Source organism: Rana temporaria, chromosome 11 (assembly GCF_905171775.1).
Source record: "Rana temporaria chromosome 11, aRanTem1.1, whole genome shotgun sequence".
Classification (NCBI taxonomy): Eukaryota; Metazoa; Chordata; class Amphibia; order Anura; family Ranidae; genus Rana; species Rana temporaria.
In genome coordinates, this window is record NC_053499.1 from 9,075,672 (window position 1) to 9,098,314 (window position 22,643).

At 48.0% G+C, this 22,643-nt stretch overlaps 1 protein-coding gene across 4 annotated transcripts in view; it reads left to right on the top strand.

Annotated features, from left to right (window-relative positions):
* SBF2 (SET binding factor 2) overlaps positions 1-22,643 on the top strand; it is a 420,356-nt gene that overhangs the window by 367,376 nt on the left and 30,337 nt on the right. For all 4 annotated transcript variants that reach the window (XM_040327974.1, XM_040327975.1, XM_040327976.1 and 1 more), the window contains 3 exons: positions 12,444-12,620; positions 14,146-14,247; positions 16,289-16,474. In XM_040327974.1, the coding sequence (XP_040183908.1) occupies positions 12,444-12,620; positions 14,146-14,247; positions 16,289-16,474 (465 nt within the window). The remainder of the gene's footprint in view (positions 1-12,443; positions 12,621-14,145; positions 14,248-16,288; positions 16,475-22,643) is intronic.

The window sequence follows — 22,643 nt, forward strand, 5'->3', positions numbered from 1 at the left end:
GTGGGATTTAAATCTTGTCCTGTCAAGTTTACAGAAACAACCGTTTGAGCCATTGGCTGAGGTTCCTTTGGTTCTACTGACAAGGAAGTTGGTATTTTTGGTTGCCATAGTTTCCGCAAGAAGAGTTTCGGAACTGGCAGCCTTATCCTGTAAGGAACCATATCTTATATTTCATAAGGACAAGGTCGTTCTTCGCCCTCATCCTTCCTACCGAAGGTCATATCCAGTTTTCATTTGAACCAGGATTTGGTATTACCATCCTTCTTCCCTAAACCTACTTCCAGAAAGGAAGGGTTGCTGCATACCTTGGATATTGTCAGGGCCATGAAGGCCTATCTTAAAGCTACAGAGAAAATCCGAAAAACAGATGTGCTGTTTATTCTACCGGATGGGCCCAAGAAGGGGCAGGCAGCTGCAAAGTCCACCATTTCTAGGTGGATCAAGCAATTAATCACTCAGGCCTACGGCTTGAAAGGGTTGCCTCCTCCAGTATCATTAAAGGCTCATTCTACTAGAGCCATGGGCGCTTCCTGGGCAGCACACCACCAGATCTCTATGGCTCAAGTTTGCAAGGCGGCAACCTGGTCTTCTGTCCACACATTCACAAAATTCTACAAGTTGGACGTAAGAAGGAATACTGATACTGCCTTCGGGCAGGCAGTGCTGCAAGCTGCAGTTTGAGACCCTCGGATCCCGGGGGCTCCTCTTCTTTTTTTGAGTTAAATTTAAAATTTAAGATTATTTTTCTCAAATAAGTTGGATTTATTATGATTTGAGTATATCTCTAAATTAAATCCTTTTGTCTTGGAGATGTTCTCCCTCCCCTCATTGTAAGCATTGCTTTGGGACATCCCATATAGTAATGAATGCCGCTCTGTGTCCCGTGATGTAACGATAAAGAAAAAGAGATTTTTAATACAGCTTACCTGTAAAATCTTTTTCTTGGAGTACATCACGGGACACAGAGCTCCCACCCCTCTTTTTGAGGACCATTTTGGGAGGCATACTGCTTGCTACAAAACTGAGGTACTCCTCCTATGGGAGGGGGTTATATAGGGAGGGGCATTTCCTGTTTGAAGATTGCCAGTGTCTACACCTGAAGGTACTCCATATAGTAATGAATGCCGCTCTGTGTCCCGTGATGTACTCCAAGAAAAAGATTTTACAGGTAAGCTGTATTAAAAATCTCTTTTTTTCCAGGAAAAATGTTGGTTTTGGGATATACTCGCTGTATAAGACTACCCCCTTCCTACTAGTCTTTCTGGAAGCTGAGGGGTAGCCAGAACAACCACTCACAGAAACAGGCATTTTTCAAATATCACTGTGCCATTACATGCCTCACTGTGCCATTACATGACATGCCTCCACTGTGCCATTACATTACATGCCCCACTGTGCCGTGCCATTACATGGCACACTGTGCTGTGCCATTACATGCCCCACTGTGCCGTGCCATTACATGCCCCACTGTGCCGTGCCATTACATGCCCCACTGTGCCGTGCCATTACATGGCACACTGTGCCGTGCCATTACATGCCCCACTGTGCCGTGCCATTACATGCCCCACTGTGCCGTGCCATTACATGCCCCACTGTGCCCTGCCATTACATGCCCCACTGTGCCGTGCCATTCCATGCCCCACTGTGCCGTGCCATTCCATGCCCCCACTGTGCCATTCCATGCCCCCACTGTGCCATTCCATGCCCCCACTGTGCCATTCCATGCCCCCACTGTGCCATTCCATGCCCCCACTGTGCCATTCCATGCCTCCACTGTCCATCACATGCCTCCACTGTCCATCACATGCCTCCACTGTGCCGGCCATGACGATCTCCCTACCTTATTTTTTTGCTGCGGACATCCATGTTTCAGGCTGCGGGCATCCATGATTTAAAAGCTGCGCCTCCTCCTCAGACTGTTCCGTGATAGGCGGAACACTAATTTTCCCAGCGGGGTTTCTGTTCAGTGTTCCGCCTATCACGGACGTCCTCTAGTCCGAGGATGAGAAGGCATCCATGATAGGCGGAACACTAAACAGAGGCCCTGCTGGGAAAATGAGTCTGAGGAGGAGGCACGGCTTTTAAATCATGGATGCCCGCAGCCTGAAACATGGATGTCCGCAGCCTGACGGAGACAGATCCGGCGTATAAGACGACCCCCGACTTTGGATGCATTTTTTTGCATCCAGAAAGTCGTCTTATACGCCGGCAAATACGGTACAACAAAAGCCACCCCCCCCCCCCCACAGGGACTTTTAAGGAGACCACTAGAGGTAATATATTAAAACAATTAATATTTAATTTTTAATGATCATAAAACATAATTGGTTAAATAATTAATTGATTTGATTTTAATCAATTTGGATTTATTTTTATTGGTTTAACTAGATGGATTTGTGTCTTTTTTCAACCTATGTAGCTATTATTGTTAAAAATAAAATATTGCGTTTTTAAATATATTACTTCTAGTGGCCACCTTAAAAGTGGAGTTCCACCCCCCCCCCCCCCCAAAAAAATCTAAAAAAAAATAGAAAAAAAAAATGAAAAATAAAAATATATACTCACCTGAAAGGGCGGTTGCTATGCGGCGGTAGCACTTCTGCCTCATCCTCCGTTGTGGTGTCTTTTGGTGAATGGGACGCGCTGCCTTCTGGGAACTGTGTGTAACCCAAGAGGAAGCCACCCATTCGCAAAGCGCTGCGTGAGTCGCGCCTGTTTCCCTTAGTTAGGATGGAGGCGCCAGGACCGAGCGATTGCCGCCAGTGGGGCAGACATCGTGGGCGACTAGGAGACAGGTAAGTGTCCTTATTAAAAGTCAGCTGCTACGGTGTTGGTAGCTGCTGACTTTTAAAAAAAAAAAAAAAAATCGCGGGTGGAATCCCTCTTTAAATTCCCAGAGGGGGTATTGCCTCATTTTTGTTGTATACCCATCAGCTAAGAGAAACTAAAAGAGATTCAGCCAGAAGAGCAATATATATGGCCGAGCTGTAAATGTGTGCAAATAAAAATACAAAAAATTATAAAAAAAATGATAATATATAAAAAAAAGAAAAGAAAAAAGGCAATATTAAAAAAGGTTTGGAAAAAGTGCTAAAAGTGTTCGAAACTGCCTGCCCATAGAACTTACATTGACAAGTCTGTAGGAGACCTGCATGGCACCAGTGATCTGCTCATCGCGGTTGCAATGCTTTTCAGGTTCCTACAAAAAAATAAGTTACCTGTAAACTTATCCTTAAAATAATATAAATAAATATATATATATATATATATATAAAAAGCTCACCTGTTGGGAGCTGGTTTGCACCCTTCAAAGTTCTGATACGTTTTTATTTGTTGATTGGCGATCTCATTTAAAAGCGGTTTGCCAATGTTGGTTCCTGCGAGTCCCTCATGCCGGGTCTCTCTTTCCCCGGCACAGGACCTTATCGAGGAATTCTCCAAATAGCTGCTTCTCAGTAATGTTGAGTTTACAGTCATGGTTCACTCTAAATACACAACTTGATAATCCCACGACCCATTTTCTTAACCCCCCATGCTCAGAGGACATTGCCCTATGGGTGACATTCCTTGTCCTATCGCTGTAAGATTTGGGCAAGGTCCAAGAACAGCAGCAACTCCTGTGTCGGAGGCATGTTCTGCCGGGAGAGCTCCTATCTTCATCTGGTGTTCCTAGAATGGAATGTGTCCTCTCACCATCTAGTGTTATCACCGGCCCCCTTCGCAGGACAGCGACCCGGTGCCGCTGGTCTCATAATTGCTTCGCTTTATCGCTTTTCATAAACGCTGCGCTGGAATTAATGCACGCGGTGAAGATCTCCTGACCCAGGGGTCTCTCCGACACTTGCTCAGCCAACTTTACACGTGGGGTCATCTGCTGCTCGCTATTAAGAAAGCTCAAGGATCACTAGTTGAGCTCTTCTGTTTATCTGAATGATCTCTCTGTTCTCTGTTTTCACACGAGACCACCAACTAGGTGGCTGGTTTTATTCAGGGCAAGTCTGAGATTTGTGTTATGAAGCCCAGAGGCACACCAGCTTCTTGCACTCAGAATGTTAACGTAGATGGAAACAAGGGGTTGTAAAGGTAATTATTTTTTTTTTTTTTTAAATAACAAACATGTTATACTCCACTGTGCAGCTAGTTTTGCACAGAGTGGCCCCGAACCTGGTCTTCTGGGGTCCCTCGGTGGCTGTCTCCCCACAAGAACTAGCCCCCTTTATGGGAGCTCTCTCACATGGGGGTTAGTTCTTGCGGGCTCGCTCCTGTGGGTCATAGCCGCAGACTGTATCACTTGGCCCCAGCATGCCGCGTCATTGGATGTGATTGACATCCGCGCAAGCCAATGGCTATGCTGCTTTCAATCAACCAATGAATGAGCCGAGAAGCCAAGCGCGTTCACGGCGCGGGACTTTCGAGGGGTCAGGTAAGTAAATGGGGGGGGGGGGGCTGGGGGGCCGCTAATCCTCGGATGTTTTTTCACCTTAATGCATAGAATACATTAAGGTGAAAAAACGTGTGCCTTTACAACCCCTTTTACTCAATGGTGTTTAGCTTGCACAGTGTATTTTATATAGTTGCCACCTTTTATTCATCTTTTGTTACTTCTCAGTTTACTGTCCCTTAGACTTTAGGGGGGCTATACTGTGCCCGGTGGGAGTAAATAATTTCTGATCTTTTGGTATTACATAGGGGAAGAAGGTATGGCCATCATCCCTTAAGCATGAGCAAGGAAGAAGTCCCCCAAGATTGGTGGGATTATGTGGGCATAAAGTGGACAAAAAGAGTAGCAAAACATACATGTAAAAAACAGTATTACAAAATGTATTATTACAACAAATTTAAAAGAAAAAAACAATAAATGGCTGGTGTAGCAGCTAAACCACCAACAGAGCATACAGAGAATTCCATATTCAATGTTGGTCTCATAAAGGATAACACATGACCAGGGCTTTTTTTTTAGCAGGAACGCGGGGGAACGCAGTTCCGGCACCTCGAGCTCTGAATGTATGTAATGGCAAGGGGTGCTGGGGTGTACCCGAGGGTCTATTATTGCTGGCTGCTGGAGGATCTATTGTTGCTGGAAGGCATCTATTTTTACAGGGGTAGAGTCTATTGTTGCTGGGGATGTCAGTTGGCGCTGGTAGAGGATATAGTGTTGCTGGAGGGCTCTTATACTCCTGGGAGACATCAACGGTTGAGGGAGGGGTCTATTGTTGCTAGCTGTTCAGAGTCTATTGTTGCTGGCTACAGTGGATCTATTTTACTTCCTATCATATACAAATTACTTAGCACCACAAATTGATACTTGGTTCTGAATCCATTACTGAGAGGTGGGTAGGGGGTGGAACCAAGGAATGGTGCTCGGAGGTGGGTAGGGAGTGGAACCAAGGAATGGTGCTCGGAGGTGGGTAGGGAGTGGAACCAAGGAATGGTGCTCGGAGGTGGGTAGGGAGTGGAACCAAGGAATGGTGCTCGGAGGTGGGTAGGGAGTGGAACCAAGGAATGGTGCTCGGAGGTGGGTAAGGAATGGAACCAAAGGATGGTGCTCGGAGGTGGGTAGGGGGTGAAACCAACGAATGGTGCTCAGAGGTAAGTAGAGGGTTGGAACCAAGGAATGGTGCTCGGAGGTGGGTAGGGGGTGGACACAACAGGTGACACGGAAGTAGGGAGTTCCTGCACCTATTCTCTGAGAAAAAAAGCCCTGGACATGACCATTACATACGCAGGACACCGACGGGTTTCAGAATGAGTAACTCCTTTTTCAGGGGTTTAGTAGCAGTTGCACTAACTGCTACTAACCCCCTGAAGAAGGAATTGCTCATTCTTAAGCGTGTCGAGGTCCTGTGTATGTAGTGGTCATGTCTCATCCTTTGAAGCCAACAATGTACTATATATGGAGTTTTCTGTATTTGTTGTTTATGCCCTGTTGGTTCTTTAGCTGCTTCACCAGCCATTTATTGTTTTTCTTTTTAATTTGTTCTAACAATAAAATTTGTAATACTGTTTTTTACAATTTATGTTTTGCTACTCTTTTGTTGTACACTTTGGGCCCAAATAATCCCACCAATCTTGGGGGGATGGGATTCTTCCTCGCTCAATCTTTGGTTTTAGGAGGAGAAATAGTTGGTGTCAGCAGGAGGAATGGTGCCCCATGTTTGTTGTCAATGGAAGGAATTTTGCCCTTTCATTGGTGTCGGTAGAAGGAATTTTGCCCTTTCACTGGTGTCGGTAGAAGGAATTTTGCCCCTTCATTGGTGTCGGTAGAAGGAATTTTGCCCCTTCATTGGTGTCGGTAGAAGGAATTTTGCCCTTTTATTGGTGTCGGTAGAAGGAATTTTGCCCCTTCGTTGGTGTCTGTGGAAGGAATTGTGCCCCTTCATTGGTGTCGGTAGAAGGAATTTTGCCCCCTTATTGGTGTCGGTAGAAGGAATTTTGCCCCTTTATTGGTATCGGTAGAAGGAATTTTGCCCCTTCATTGGTGTCGGTAGAAGGAATTTTGCCCCTTCATTGGTGTCGGTAGAAGGAATTTTGCCCCTTCATTGGTGTCAGTAGAAGGAATTTTTCCCCTTCTTTGGTGTCGGTAGAAGGAATTTTGCCCTTTTATTGGTGTCGGTAGAAGGAATTTTGCCCCTTCGTTGGTGTCTGTGGAAGGAATTGTGCCCCTTCATTGGTGTCGGTAGAAGGAATTTTGCCCCCTTATTGGTGTCGGTAGAAGGAATTTTGCCCCTTTATTGGTATCGGTAGAAGGAATTTTGCCCCTTCATTGGTGTCGGTAGAAGAAATTTTGCCCCTTCATTGGTGTCGGTAGAAGGAATTTTGCCCCTTCATTGGTGTCAGTAGAAGGAATTTTTCCCCTTCTTTGGTGTCGGTAGAAGGAGTTTTGCCCCCTTATTGGTATCGGTAGAATGAATGTTTCCTTTTCATTGGTGTCGGTAGAAGGAATTTTGCCCCTTCATTGGTGTCGGTAGAAGGAATTTTGCCCCTTCATTGGTGTCGGTAGAAGGAATTTTGCTCCTTCATTGTTGTCAGTGGAAGGAATAGTGCTCATTGTTGGTTTCAGTAGAAGGAATAGTGCCTCATATTTGGTTTCAGTGGAAGGAATACCTAAAGGGCCTGATAAAGGCAAGCAAAGGGTTTGGAGACCACTGGAATAGAGAATCGTACAAACCCAGTGATGACATCACTGGGTCTAAAATGGGATATTTTATGAAAATCAAAAGGTTTTATGTAAAAATATCATTGGCATGTTGATGAGGGGGCAGAAGGCCAATTATAAGCAGATTAAAACCCTAGCTTTAAAAATATTGAAAATTATTATTGCAAAGACAAAGCTCAGAAATAGGAAAACTCCAACACTTGGTGATTGCATTTTTAAATATCTCACTTCGATACAAAGGTACCCCAAAATGTGATGCACTTCAAAATCATTTTTACTAGCATGATCAATCCTGAGTTTTATGTTTCTTATAAGAATTTATATTTTTCTCTGGCACCCGCATGGTGTTACAATTTAATTGTTGTTGCGTTGCTGTGTTGCGTCAGTATTTCACCTTTGTTGTGGAGACGGTGTCCATCCACAAACTCTGTATACGCTATCCAGACCTGCTCTACATAACTGTCTTACAGGTCAGACAAAGCAAACTGCAGTTGCCATGATAGAAAAGACCAATAAACTAATAATTCATCCTTCTTATTAGAGTGGGCCCATTTGTTTCCGCAGAAGGTTCTGTTTTCCAAGATCTGGATGCAGACCAGTCCTGCACTTGAGATCAAGCCCCGCACCTTCGTTGCTCTAAAGGAGAAGAATGGGATAGGCGTGTGCACAGGGAGTTTTCTGTATTTGTTGTTTATGCCCTGTTGGTTCTTTAGCTGCTTCACCAGCCATTTATTGTTTTTCTTTTTAATTTGTTCTAACAATAAAATTTGTAATACTGTTTTTTACAATTTATGTTTTGCTACTCTTTTGTTGTACACTTTGGGCCCAAATAATCCCACCAATCTTGGGGGGATGGGATTCTTCCTCGCTCAATCTTTGGTTTTAGGAGGAGAAATAGTTGGTGTCAGCAGGAGGAATGGTGCCCCATGTTTGTTGTCAATGGAAGGAATTTTGCCCTTTCATTGGTGTCGGTAGAAGGAATTTTGCCCTTTCACTGGTGTCGGTAGAAGGAATTTTGCCCCTTCATTGGTGTCGGTAGAAGGAATTTTGCCCCTTCATTGGTGTCGGTAGAAGGAATTTTGCCCTTTTATTGGTGTCGGTAGAAGGAATTTTGCCCCTTCGTTGGTGTCTGTGGAAGGAATTGTGCCCCTTCATTGGTGTCGGTAGAAGGAATTTTGCCCCCTTATTGGTGTCGGTAGAAGGAATTTTGCCCCTTTATTGGTGTCGGTAGAAGGAATTTTGCCCCTTCATTGGTGTCGGTAGAAGGAATTTTGCCCCTTCATTGGTGTCGGTAGAAGGAATTTTGCCCCTTCATTGGTGTCAGTAGAAGGAATTTTTCCCCTTCTTTGGTGTCGGTAGAAGGAATTTTGCCCTTTTATTGGTGTCGGTAGAAGGAATTTTGCCCCTTCGTTGGTGTCTGTGGAAGGAATTGTGCCCCTTCATTGGTGTCGGTAGAAGGAATTTTGCCCCCTTATTGGTGTCGGTAGAAGGAATTTTGCCCCTTTATTGGTATCGGTAGAAGGAATTTTGCCCCTTCATTGGTGTCGGTAGAAGAAATTTTGCCCCTTCATTGGTGTCGGTAGAAGGAATTTTGCCCCTTCATTGGTGTCAGTAGAAGGAATTTTTCCCCTTCTTTGGTGTCGGTAGAAGGAGTTTTGCCCCCTTATTGGTATCGGTAGAATGAATGTTTCCTTTTCATTGGTGTCGGTAGAAGGAATTTTGCCCCTTCATTGGTGTCGGTAGAAGGAATTTTGCCCCTTCATTGGTGTCGGTAGAAGGAATTTTGCTCCTTCATTGTTGTCAGTGGAAGGAATAGTGCTCATTGTTGGTTTCAGTAGAAGGAATAGTGCCTCATATTTGGTTTCAGTGGAAGGAATACCTAAAGGGCCTGATAAAGGCAAGCAAAGGGTTTGGAGACCACTGGAATAGAGAATCGTACAAACCCAGTGATGACATCACTGGGTCTAAAATGGGATATTTTATGAAAATCAAAAGGTTTTATGTAAAAATATCATTGGCATGTTGATGAGGGGGCAGAAGGCCAATTATAAGCAGATTAAAACCCTAGCTTTAAAAATATTGAAAATTATTATTGCAAAGACAAAGCTCAGAAATAGGAAAACTCCAACACTTGGTGATTGCATTTTTAAATATCTCACTTCGATACAAAGGTACCCCAAAATGTGATGCACTTCAAAATCATTTTTTACTAGCATGATCAATCCTGAGTTTTATGTTTCTTATAAGAATTTATATTTTTCTCTGGCACCCGCATGGTGTTACAATTTAATTGTTGTTGCGTTGCTGTGTTGCGTCAGTATTTCACCTTTGTTGTGGAGACGGTGTCCATCCACAAACTCTGTATACGCTATCCAGACCTGCTCTACATAACTGTCTTACAGGTCAGACAAAGCAAACTGCAGTTGCCATGATAGAAAAGACCAATAAACTAATAATTCATCCTTCTTATTAGAGTGGGCCCATTTGTTTCCGCAGAAGGTTCTGTTTTCCAAGATCTGGATGCAGACCAGTCCTGCACTTGAGATCAAGCCCCGCACCTTCGTTGCTCTAAAGGAGAAGAATGGGATAGGCGTGTGCACAGGGTGTGCCTAGGCACACCCTAATCACCCCGTTAGCATTATCCAGGGGTGGCACCAGGTGGGTGGTTGGGGGTGCCAGTGGCCAGTGTAAATGCCCCCATTATACAGTATTACAGGCTAGGTTCAACTGTAGGCACACGTTACACCCCTATTTAGGGCGTAATGTAATATGCTTCCAATCAGCTGTCTCCCACCACCAGAGCCTCCTTTCTGTGACAGCAGGTGGCATTCGTGTGCACATCTATGGGGATAGGCTAAGTGGTGGCACTTCATCTGTCATGTAGGTCCAAGTAACAGTTCATATCCTGTTTGTAAATTTAGAGGGGGCGGTTACAACTACAGCAATCCACCCCCTCTTTCTATCCCTCCTCCACTGGGAGATGTGGCCGTGCTTCGTGAACAGTCACACACCTGAACAGTGAACAAGTTCAGGCACTGAGCTTTTCCTCTGCATAAAAGTGGAAAAATACAGAAGTGGTATAGACATTATGAGAGGCCTGGCCCCAAGCTATCTCTGCTCTCGTTTTCATAAACAAGCTCTTGTCAGATCTCTTCTACATCTCGATGCCCAAGAAGATTCGGCGTGGTGGTCGGGCCTTCTGCCACCAGGGTGCCGTATCATGGAATAGCCTCCCTGTCGAGCTCCAGAAGGACTCTACTATTCCGGTCTTCCGCAGGCTACAGAAGACTTGGCTTTTCACGCAAGCCTTTCCTGCGTATCCTCTCTTCCACCCTTTCTGCCACTCTGTGCGGCTTTTGGTTCCTGGGTCCCCTTTTCCCAGGAACTCTGCTATGCGCATCGGGACCCTTCGGGGTAAGACCGCGCTATATTAAGACACCTCTCAACTCAACATGGTTGAATCCCCCCCCCTCCCAAGATTTAAGTTTGGCCCCCCCATCTTGCATGGATGCTGTGCCTGTTATGTCCTTCTCACATTTCCATACTGAACACAGTCTGGGCACAGGCATCACAGCTCCTTTCCCCCTCCCTCCTCCTCTCACTTGGCACACAGCTCAGATGAATTTTCTTATACAGAAAGCCTTGATCTGCACACTGTGTAGCTGCCTGTTATGCTGCAGTTCTGACCTGTGATGTTCCCGAAGAAGAATGGCTGTGCAGCATAGAATCCAGCTACACAGTGTGCAGATAGAGGCTTTCTGTTAGGCCCCATTCACACCTGGGCGTTTGCAATCGTGGGCAGATTCGCAGCGATTCCACGCTTGTTCAGAAGCCATTCATGTTCAATGGCACCTAAACGTGGGTGCGATTGTCGCGCCAAACTGCACCACATGAAGCTTGTCACTCAAAAATGAACATGAGCTTCTTTTGGGCGACAAGCTTTGTGCAATGCGGTTTGCTGCTATTGCAGCGCAATTTATCTTGTCAGTGTTGCCACCCGCCTTTAGGTGCCATTAAAAATGAATGGAACCTGAACAAACGTGGTTCGATTTGCCAGATTTGCAGAGCGTTTTGGGATCGCGGTGTGTACGGGGCATGAGAGAATCCGATGTGAGCTGTGTGAGAAATAGGAGAGGAGCTTTGCTGTGTGAAGTCTGGGGAGCAAGCGGACAGCCAAAAGCTGACATCAGTCGCTGGGGTGTGCAGTACTGCATTTGGCCAGAGGTGTGGGGGTGCCGGAGATGCTTGGAGACAGTCCGTTTCCAAGTGTCTCTGGTGCCCCTTCACTTCTGGCCACATGCGGTACTGCATAGACCAGCAGTGGCTGTGGAACGGATTGTCTTTTTTTTTTTTTTCCCTATGGGGAAACTCGCTTTAATATACGAGAGCTTTGGATTGCAAGCTTTCGTCTGGAACAAATTATGCATGTAATTCAAGGTACTACTGTATCCCAAATCAGCAATTCTTCATATTTCTACACCGGGGTTGATTTACTATAAAAGTAAGTGCAAAATCTGGTGCAGTTGTGCATGGTAGCCAATCGGCTTCTAACTTCAGCTTGTTCAATTAAGCTTTGCCAAAAAAAAAACCTGGAAGCTGATTGGTTTCTATACAGAGCTGCACCAGATTTTGCACTCTCCAGTTTTAGTAAATTAACCTCATTGTCATGTTGGACTGGAGAATGGGCTACACGCATGGTTGCTCAAACTGTGGCCCTCCCAGCTGTTGCGGAACTATAAGTCCCATCATGCCTCTGCCTTTATGGGTCATGCTTGCAATGCCTCGTGGGACTTGTAGTTCCACAACAGCTGCAGGGCCAAATGTTGAGCACCCATGTTAGGAACCGGCAGGCGCAATCCTTGCCGACAGAAATCACCGAACCTCCAGGGCGACGTGAAATTTGAGGTAAGTGGCCAGTCGGTCTCACGTCCTCGCTTCGCTCGGATCGCTCGCTCGGCCTCCTGGCTCTTTTTTTAACATCCTCCAATCCACGGGGATGTTAAGGAATGAGCCTGGATGCCGGACGAGGTTCGGAGATTTCCGTCGGCAAGGATTGCGCCTGCGCAGTCCTTACAGAAACCATCTCGATAGAGGAACCATACCGACAAGTCACCGGCACCCAGATGGTCCATGGACAAGAGGTGTGACCTTGGAGCGGTGCCGTGGATTTGGGTATTTTCTGGAATAGTTTAGTTTAGACTGGAGTCCTTTATGGACAAAAAGCAACACTCGATCTTCCGCCAGTTAATAATGGTCCGTGTTTTGTTTTTGTTTTTTTTATTTCCAGGGTTTCAAGTTTGACTTTGCCTTGAACTGTGAGTTTGTACCGGTTGAGTTTGGTGACATTCGACAAGTGAAGACCAGTTTTAAGAAGCTAATGAGAGCCTGTGTGCCGAGCAGTGTCCCCGGGGACTCGGATGCCACTTTTTTCAAGTCATTGGCTGATTCGGAGTGGTTCCTACAGGTGACAAGGGAGGGGGGGGGGGGGGGTTGCTGGGGGATTTTTTACTAATTTGTGTTACCTAGTAGTTGCCTATGGAGTTGGGAAGAGCTAACATTTCCATCAGAGTTTTATTGCTATCTGTGTGAAGGAGTTGATTGATGGCGCTGGATTTTCTGAATTTTTTTCTTGGCATGGCCAGTAAGGATGAGCTCAGGCGTGTTCGCAACTAGCACGTGCCGAGCCCGCCAGGAAGTCGGCACTGCACAGCGCTAATCACAGGCAGTGAGACATTTTCCCGATCCCGAGGAATGTCTCACTGCCTGTGATTAGCGCTGTGCAGTGCCGACTTCCTGGTGGACTCTGCACGTGCTAGATGTGAACATGCCTGAGCTCATCCTTAACAGCCAGACGGGTAAGGATCTTGGGTGTATAGCGTCAGTACACTAGGCCAGTGGTTCTCAACCCTGTCCTCAAGTACCCCCAACAGGCCATGTTTGGGGAATTCCTCTTAGATAAAATAGCTGTGCAAAAGACCAAGCAATTGATGCTGATTTAAAGCATGATAATGGAAAACTTGGCTTGTTGGGGGTACTTGAGGAAAGGGTTGAGAACCACTGCGCTAGGCTGAAAAACTTCTGTACGTCACTGGACTCCCTTGGTCACCTTGGGATGTGAAAACTATACACATCTAACGTGTTTCGGGGGCTAAGTTTTGGCCCCCCTTCATCAGGGCTTTAAATATGGCAAACGATCTGTGTGGATTTGGTCACTGGATCAGAAGGCACGGAAAAAAAAAAATCTCGGTAGGTTCTCAACTTTCCCCAATGGGTTAAAAAAAATATATGTCTTTGTAGTTTTCATTGTTCCCATTAAAGAGATTTCTCTTCACTTTCTGTCTTGGTGACAAAAGGAAAGAAAAAGGGGAAAGGGTGCCGGCAGAACAGGAAGACGCCGACAGCAATAAAAGCCTCACAGATATTCTAAACCTTCCCTTATTTAGAGAACCTGTCCCTGTATTGTCGCCATTGGCAATCAGTACTATAAAAATGCACGGATTGCTGTATAAATGTCACTGGCGGGGAAGGGGGCGATCAAGGGGTTAAATGTTTTCCCTCGTGAGTGTTTTTAACTGGGGGGGGGGGGGTATGGGACTGACTGGGGGAGGAGACATATCGCTGTTCAATTGCAACAAACAGCAGATCTGTCTCCTCTCTTGTCAGAATGAGGATTCGTGTGTTTACATACACAAACCCCCGTTCTGTCTCTCGTGCCCGCTGGCCACACGCATCAGGCCTGCGCGCCTGCTATGGATCTTAAAGGAGCCGTCGTACATATATGCCGACTCGCGGGAGGGAGCCACATTGGCGCTGTATATGTATAGGAGCTGGTCGGCAAGGGGTTAAACAGCCTATTATAATATGCATCTTATCTTTAAATCCTACATCTCACAGTAATTCGTTCCAAGATGAAAAATGATGATACTTGGCAACACATAAAGGTTTCTGATGGTCTCCAGATGATCTAATCTGTCATTTTATTGTTACAGATGCACAGAATAATCCAACTGTCTGTTATTGTGTCGGAGCTGATGGAGTGCGGATCCTCAGTGATGATCAGCCTGGAGGACGGCTGGGATATCACCACACAGGTGAGGGGCAGATCCACCACACAGGTGAGGGGGCAGATCCACCACACAGGTGAGGGGCAGATCCATTGCACAGGTGAGGGGCAGATCCATTGCACAGGTGAGGGGCAGATCCACCACACAGGTGAGGGGCAGATCCACCACACAGGTGAGGGGCAGATCCACCACACAGGTGAGGGGCAGATCCATTGCACAGAGCCCACTTGTTTCTGATATGGATGAAAATTTTATATTATTCTAATATACCTCGTCTGTTTTTATATTACCCCCCCCTCCTGCTCTGCACTTTTCCAACTGATGTGATTCTGCCACGGTGGAGCGCACCTTTCCAGCGGGGGGCCAAAAGCACATCAAAAATATTTTCCTTTTAAATCCTTATGGCACGTTTCACATTGCTGCGCTGCAGTTCTGCATGTTGCATCTTAGGAACGCTTACTTCCGCCCCGGACCATTTGGCTGCCCAATGACCAGGCCACTTTTTGCGATTCGGCACTGCGTCGCTCTGACAATTGCGCGGTCGTGCGACGTGGCACCCAAATAAAATTTAAGTCGTTTTTTTTTTCCCCACAAATAGAGCTTTCTTTTGGTGGTATTTGATCACCTCTGCGGTTTTTATTTTTTGCGCTATAAACAAAAATAGAGCGACGATTTTGAAAAAAAAGCAATATTTTCTACTTTTTGCTATAATAAATATCCCAATTTTTTTTTTTTTTTTAAGAAAGCAATCTTTTCCTCAGTTTAGGCCGATACGTTTTCTTCTTTTTGGTGAAAAAAATCGCAAACGGCGTTTATTGATTGGTTTCCGCAAAAGTTATAGCGTCTACAAAATAAGGGATAGAATTATGGCATTTTTATTATTTATTTTTGTTTTACCTGGTATGGCGGCGATCTGCGATTTTTATCAGGACTGCAACATTATGGCGGACACATCGGACACTTTTGACACTATTTTGGGACCATTGTCATTTATACAGCGATCAGTGCTATAAAAATGCAATGACTACTGTATAAATGTGACTGGCGGGGAAGGGGTTAAGTGTGTTCTAGGGAGTTATTCTAACTGTGTGGGGGCATGGCTTACTGTGACACGTCACTGATCGCTGCTCCTGATGAGAGGGAGCAAACGATCAGTGCTGTGTCACTAGGCAGAACCGGGAGATGCCTTTTTGTACAAAGGCATCCCCTTGTTCTGCCATTCCGTGACCCGATCCGGGGACATTGGCGGACATCGAGTTCACGGGTCCCGCAGGCACGGTCACGGAGACCGCGGCGGGCGCGCCCATTAGGAGGCAGGATTCAAAGCAACGTATATATACTTGTTTTGCCTGCTCGTGCTATTCTACGTGCGGCAAGCGGTTAAAAAGCTCCCCAAAGATGCAACCTCTATTGAAGTCAATGGGAAATGCACCAAAATGTCTTCAGGGTTCGTTATGTGCATTTTTGGGGTTATATGACAAAAATATGCTGGTTGTTAAGGAGTGGGCACCCGATTGCCTGCTCTGTGTAATGGTTTTGCACAGAGCAGCCCCGGTCCTCCTCTTTTCGAGTCCCCCGTCGGTGCTCCTGGCTCCTCCCCCTTGACCAGTGCCCCCACTAGCAAGCCACTTTCTAAGGGGGCATTGGCTCGTTTTCGCTCCCGAGCCTCGCTCTTCATAAGACACACAGAACCGGGGCTTGGCCCCGCCCCCCTGCTGTGATTGACAGCTCATTGGGTTCCACTGCTGTGTCTAAGCCAATGAGGAGAAAGAGACCTGGGACAGACAAGGCTCCCATGCACATCGCTGGGCCGAGAGGGGGCTCAGGTGAATATTGGGGGGCTGTGGGGGGAGCAACACACAGAAGTTTTCTTACCTTCATTCATTAAGGTAAAAAACCTTCAGCCTTTACAACCACTTTAACAATCAGTATTTCTTGTGTCTCTACTTCTAACTGCTGCAGACTTGCATTTAAGGTGTAACACTCAGGGAACTGCATAAAACACACCCCAATTATATAATATATATGTCTAAATTCATGACGAATGTTTATTCTTTGCTTTTGATAGATCATCTCTCTTGTGCAACTGCTGGGAGATCCGTATTACCGCACGTTGGAGGGTTTCCGCATGTTGATTGAGAAGGAGTGGCTTTCATTCGGCCATAAATTCAGCCAGCGAAGTAACTTGTCCCTTAACAGTCAGGGTAGCGGCTTTGTGCCCATCTTCCTGCAGTTTCTGGATTGCGTGCACCAGGTAAGCTATATAAAGTGATATCGCCCTCTTCTGTTAGGGTTAACCTCAACAGTGTGTTTTTTCAGCTCATTGACTATCCAAGGGGGTGGGTCCTTGACCAACCTTGTATTGCTTCAACTGCCATAGAGAAAGGGGAGGCCAGAATCTGCCTGAGCAGAATTAGAAGATCAGTCACAGTTATGTTTTTTAAGTGTGAATTTAGGGAGTTGCCTTTAGGATTATGGTAGATTTTGGGCATGCCTGGGATTTTATTAACTTTGGCATCAATGGACTTTCTTGTTATGTATCCAGACATCAGAGAAATGCAAGCCTTGGCGCCCAGGCTGTTCCCCCGAGCCCTGGAGTCCCAGGCTGTCCCCGAGCCCTGGAGTCCCCGAGCCCTGGAGTCCCAGGCTGTCCCCGAGCCCTGGAGTCCCAGGCTGTCCCCGAGCCCTGGAGTCCCAGGCTGTCCCCGAGCCCTGGAGTCCCAGGCTGTCCCCGAGCCCTGGAGTCCCAGGCTGTCCCCGAGCCCTGGAGTCCCCGAGCCCTGGAGTCCCCGAGCCCTGGAGTCCCCGAGCCCTGGAGTCCCCGAGCCCTGGAGTCCCCGAGCCCTGGAGTCCCCGAGCCCTGGCGTCCCCGAGCCCTGGAGTCCCCGAGCCCTGGAGTCCCCGAGCCCTGGAGTCCCCGAGCCCTGGAGTCCCCGAGCCCTGGAGTCCCCGAGCCCTGGAGTCCCGAGCCCTGGAGTCCCAGGCTGTCTCCGAGCCCTGGGGTCCCAGGCTGTCCCCGAGCCCTGGAGTCCCAGGCTGTCCCCGAGCCCAAGCTGTCCCCGAGCCCAGGCTGTCCCCGAGCCCTGGAGTCCCCGAGCCCTGGAGTCCCCGAGCCCTGGAGTCCCCGAGCCCTGGAGTCCCCGAGCCCTGGAGTCCCCGAGCCCTGGAGTCCCCGGCTGTCTCCGAGCCCTGGGGTCCCAGGCTGTCCCCGAGCCCTGGAGTCCCAGGCTGTCCCCGAGCCCTGGAGTCCCAGGCTGTCCCCGAGCCCTGGAGTCCCAGGCTGTCCCCGAGCCCAGGCTGTCCCCGAGCCCAGGCTGTCCCCGAGCCCAGGCTGTCCCCGAGCCCAGGCTGTCCCCGAGCCCAGGCTGTCCCCGAGCCCAGGCTGTCCCCGAGCCCAGGCTGTCCCCGAGCCCAGGCTGTCCCCGAGCCCAGGCTGTCCCCGAGCCCTGGAGTCCCCGAGCCCTGGAGTCCCCGGCTGTCTCCGAGCCCTGGGGTCCCAGGCTGTCCCCGAGCCCTGGGGTCCCAGGCTGTCCCCGAGCCCTGGGGTCCCAGGCTGTCCCCGAGCCCTGGGGTCCCAGGCTGTCCCCGAGCCCTGGAGTCCCAGGCTGTCCCCGAGCCCTGGAGTCCCAGGCTGTCCCCGAGCCCTGGAGTCCCAGGCTGTCCCCGAGCCCTGGAGTCCCAGGCTGTCCCCGAGCCCTGGAGTCCCAGGCTGTCCCCGAGCCCTGGAGTCCCCGAGCCCTGGAGTCCCCGAGCCCTGGAGTCCCCGAGCCCTGGAGTCCCCGAGCCCTGGAGTCCCCGAGCCCTGGAGTCCCCGAGCCCTGGAGTCCCCGAGCCCTGGAGTCCCAGGCTGTCTCCGAGCCCTGGGGTCCCAGGCTGTCCCCGAGCCCTGGAGTCCCAGGCTGTCCCCGAGCCCTGGAGTCCCAGGCTGTCCCCGAGCCCTGGAGTCCCAGGCTGTCCCCGAGCCCTGGAGTCCCAGGCTGTCCCCGAGCCCTGGAGTCCCAGGCTGTCCCCGAGCCCAGGCTGTCCCCGAGCCCAGGCTGTCCCCGAGCCCAGGCTGTCCCCGAGCCCAGGCTGTCCCCGAGCCCTGGAGTCCCCGAGCCCTGGAGTCCCCGAGTCCTGGAGTCCCCGGCTGTCTCCGAGCCCTGGGGTCCCAGGCTGTCCCCGAGCCCTGGAGTCCCAGGCTGTCCCCGAGCCCTGGAGTCCCAGGCTGTCCCCGAGCCCTGGAGTCCCAGGCTGTCCCCGAGCCCTGGAGTCCCAGGCTGTCCCCGAGCCCTGGAGTCCCAGGCTGTCCCCGAGCCCAGGCTGTCCCAGGCTGTCCCCGAGCCCAGGCTGTCCCCGAGCCCAGGCTGTCCCCGAGCCCAGGCTGTCCCCGAGCCCAGGCTGTCCCCGAGCCCTGGAGTCCCCGAGCCCTGGAGTCCCCGAGTCCTGGAGTCCCCGGCTGTCTCCGAGCCCTGGGGTCCCAGGCTGTCCCCGAGCCCTGGGGTCCCAGGCTGTCCCCGAGCCCTGGGGTCCCAGGCTGTCCCCGAGCCCTGGGGTCCCAGGCTGTCCCCGAGCCCTGGGGTCCCAGGCTGTCCCCGAGCCCTGGGGTCCCAGGCTGTCCCCGAGCCCTGGGGTCCCAGGCTGTCCCCGAGCCCTGGTGCCCCAGGCTGTCCCCGAGCCCTGGTGCCCCAGGCTGTCCCCGAGCCCTGGTGCCCCAGGCTGTCCCCGAGCCCTGGTGCCCCAGGCTGTCCCCGAGCCCTGGTGCCCCAGGCTGTCCCCGAGCCCTGGTGCCCCAGGCTGTCCCCGAGCCCTGGTGCCCCAGGCTGTCCCCGAGCCCTGGTGCCCCAGGCTGTCCCCGAGCCCTGGTGCCCCAGGCTGTCCTGTACTCTGGTACCCTGTCTTTATTCCACTGGTTGTTAGGAAAACATTCTACTTTTTCCTCCCTGTGTTATTAGACTGCAGATGACAGATGGTGTTTAAGTGTAGCAATGACGGTGCTGATCCAGGTGCCAAAACGAATGCAAACAATTAAAGTTATAAATAAGTGTAAGTGACAGAGCCTGAGCCAGCCAGGAATTCCTTCTGATTGCTGTTTATATTCCACATCCAAAGAAGGGTGATGTACAGGCGATCCTGTTAGCTAGTAGCAGGTTGTAAGCCTCATTTCTGTTCAGGAGATTCGGCCTGAACTGAAAATGCTTATGTGCCAGAAGGGCTTAGCTATGCACGAGCTTCTTCAGGGAATATCTTCTCCTTTATCTTGAAGAAGTGACCATTTAGAAGCCAATAAATGCATTGATGGTGTGTTTTAACCTGTTCTGATGATGAATTAATACTGACCTTCCTGAAGAATACACTTGGAAGCACCATTTTATTCAATGGGGACCTCTGTTGACCAAACCTTGATTCCATTTGGGGCCTCGTCCCCTTTTTCATTGTGCACCAGATCTGATCACAGCCTAGTGTAGTGCAGGAATTTCTTGAAAACCGAAACGAGCATTAAGTGTGTGAATCCACACTCTGCATGGAGACAGTCATATTCGATAGGTTGCTTGACTCTAGGAAGGATATCCAGCAACCTTATGGATGTTTGTATACTTTTGCTATATTTTCTGTATACGTACAATTCAATACTACTCTTAGTAGGATCTCTCATGGCTTCTTACCCCCCCTTTTTTTTGTTTCTGCTCACCTGGAGCACCACTGACTCATGTTGGGTAGAAGAGGACTTATCCTATTGCTTTGTTTGCCAGTGTCCAGTCCTTCTGTAGGTGGCAGTATAACCCAACCCTGTTCTGAGTATACGCTTACTACACTTTTTTGATATATTTTTTATACCCGTCTACCCATCTGATTACTACTTTTAGAAGGATCTCTCACAGCTTCTTTTTTCTTTGTTCCTCCTCGTCTCTGCTCACCTGGAGCACCACTGACTCCTGTTGGGTAGGGGAGGACTTATCCCGGGCTGGCCTACAATTTTTTTTGTTTGCCAGTGCCCAGTCCTTCTTTAGGCGGGAGTATAACCCAACCCTGTTTTTCTTGGAGTCCATTGAAGGTCCCACCACTCTGTTGATGTTCATGTTCTTGGTACTGCTTGCTACAAACTGAGGCATACTGGGTAGAGCAGGGCTTATCCTGGGCTGTAGAGAAAATTGTTGGATGGCGAAGGTTATTAGGGTATGAACAATAATAATCAATAAAATTATGATGATAATCTATAAATATAAAACTCAACGTGTGTGTGTGTGTATGTATGTTCCAGCATCACGTCCAAACGGCTAAAGATATTAACATGAAACTTGGCACACATGTTACTTATATGTCAGCAACAAACATAGGATAGGTGGTTTAACCCTTACCCACCCCCATTTGCCATGGTCGGGGTTTTCCTTTAAAGTCCCATTCAACTCTATGGGAAATACATGTTACGTCATAACTTCCAAACGGCTGTAGATATTTCCATAACACTTGGTCACATGTTACTTATATGTCCACTTAAACTATAGGATAGTTAATTTATCCCTTAACTACCCCCATTTGTGAGGGTCGGGGTTTTTGTTTAAAGTCCCATGCAAATCAATGGGAAATGTATGTTCCCACATAACTTCTGTACGCCTGGAGATATTTCAATAATACCTGCTACACATATTACTTATATGCCAAATAAAAATATATGACAGTTACATTAACCCTTACCTACACCCTTATATAAAAGATGGGTATATTTATATTACTATGATTTTCCTCCCCAAAAGGTTAAGATAGGAAGACCGGGCAACGCCGGGTATTCAGCTAGTAATCAATAAAATGATGATGAAATGTAGTCCATAGTCCAATAATAATCCAATAAATTGTCCAAAGGTGAAAGAAGCACTAGCGGCAGCGACCCTAAAGCAGAAGCAGGCTCTGAAATGTATGCAAAAAGAAAAGAGGATGCGCCAATCCAAGTGCAGCAGAATCGAACGTTTAATAAAAATGTGTACAGCACACAGCCAAATGGCTACTCACAAGATATAGGAGATACAAGGCATATAGACTATTCTGATCCGGTGTCGCTTCAAGTGTCCAGCGATCCCTGGTCCCAAACAATGTCCTCGGCAGACAGGGGAGCTGGTAATGATGGAATTTCAGTGTCCCTGGAAAGCCACGGTGGAAGCAGGAACCGGCGATCAAGACGGCGTGCGTGTCAGCATGGAGCGCAGCGCTCCGTCATCGCACCAGAAGTGATCCGGAGCAAGGAACGGACCAATGGGATGACGCGTTTCACACCCTCCCCTGTTTCTTCAGATCCATGACGTCCATACAGAGAGGACGTACTATATAGGCTGATGAATGCTGTAATTGGTCAAACAATACTAATGCATGGAAAAAACAAACACTATCGATGAGACTATATCAACAAGAAACATATAGATGAATAAATATGGGGAATAAATTAATCAAAATGGGTCTGAAAGGACGTACTTTAAAAAATATTATGAAGAATATTATATAATCCTACGGAAGATTAATTATTATCAATTAGCTGGCAAATTGACAAATTAAAACCAATTAAGAACAGTTATGCAAATACCAGATACCAACCAATTAAATACCAGACACCAATAATAATTCAAATTATTGGTGTCTGGTATTTAATTGGTTGGTATCTGGTATTTGCATAATTGTTTTTAATTGGTCGATTTGCCAGCTAATTGATACATGTATCAATATTAAGAAGCGAAAGGCAGTCCCCCTCCCCAAAATGTGTTTGCTCAATTTGTTAATTCTTTATTGTCAATAAGCAATTGTTATCCTTCCATCAATGGACTCCATAAAAAGGATTCTACGGCGAGTACAAAGTTCCTAATTTAGGATTCATGTCACAGCGATGGTTTCTAATTGCATGTATTCGTATGGAAAAGGCAACGTTTAACTAGAACACCCGTCCACGTGAATCCTTAGTCAAGTTTTGAAGCTGCAGCTCAGAAACTTCAGAGTGCATGTAAATTCCTCCATCGGCCACGTGTCCGGTGTTTGCCGGTTTCCAGGACACGCGTGTGTCTGTGTCCCCACATGTCCAGCATACCGTACACAGAACACATGGCGTTCCTTTCCAAACTCACAGCGCTCATGAAAACTTGTTTACGCCAAATTCTGCAGGTGTCAGCTGAATTCCGAATGCAGAGGATACCATTTGTTTTATTTTTTTTGTATGATTTTCTTTTTGTTTGTTTATCTAAGAATCCCATCTGGGGACGCAGTTGGCGAGTGATGTCATTGTATGACCATTTCTAGGTTCACCTCCAATTTAATTTATTTAAAACCAAGTTACAAGCTGCAAACCAGTCAGAGAACTGTTAATGTTATCCAGTAAACATTACACCTTCCTGACCTAGAGTTAAAAAAAAGGTCACCGGGTTTTCTTTAACCGCTTCCCGCCCAAGGTACGTCATATGACGTCA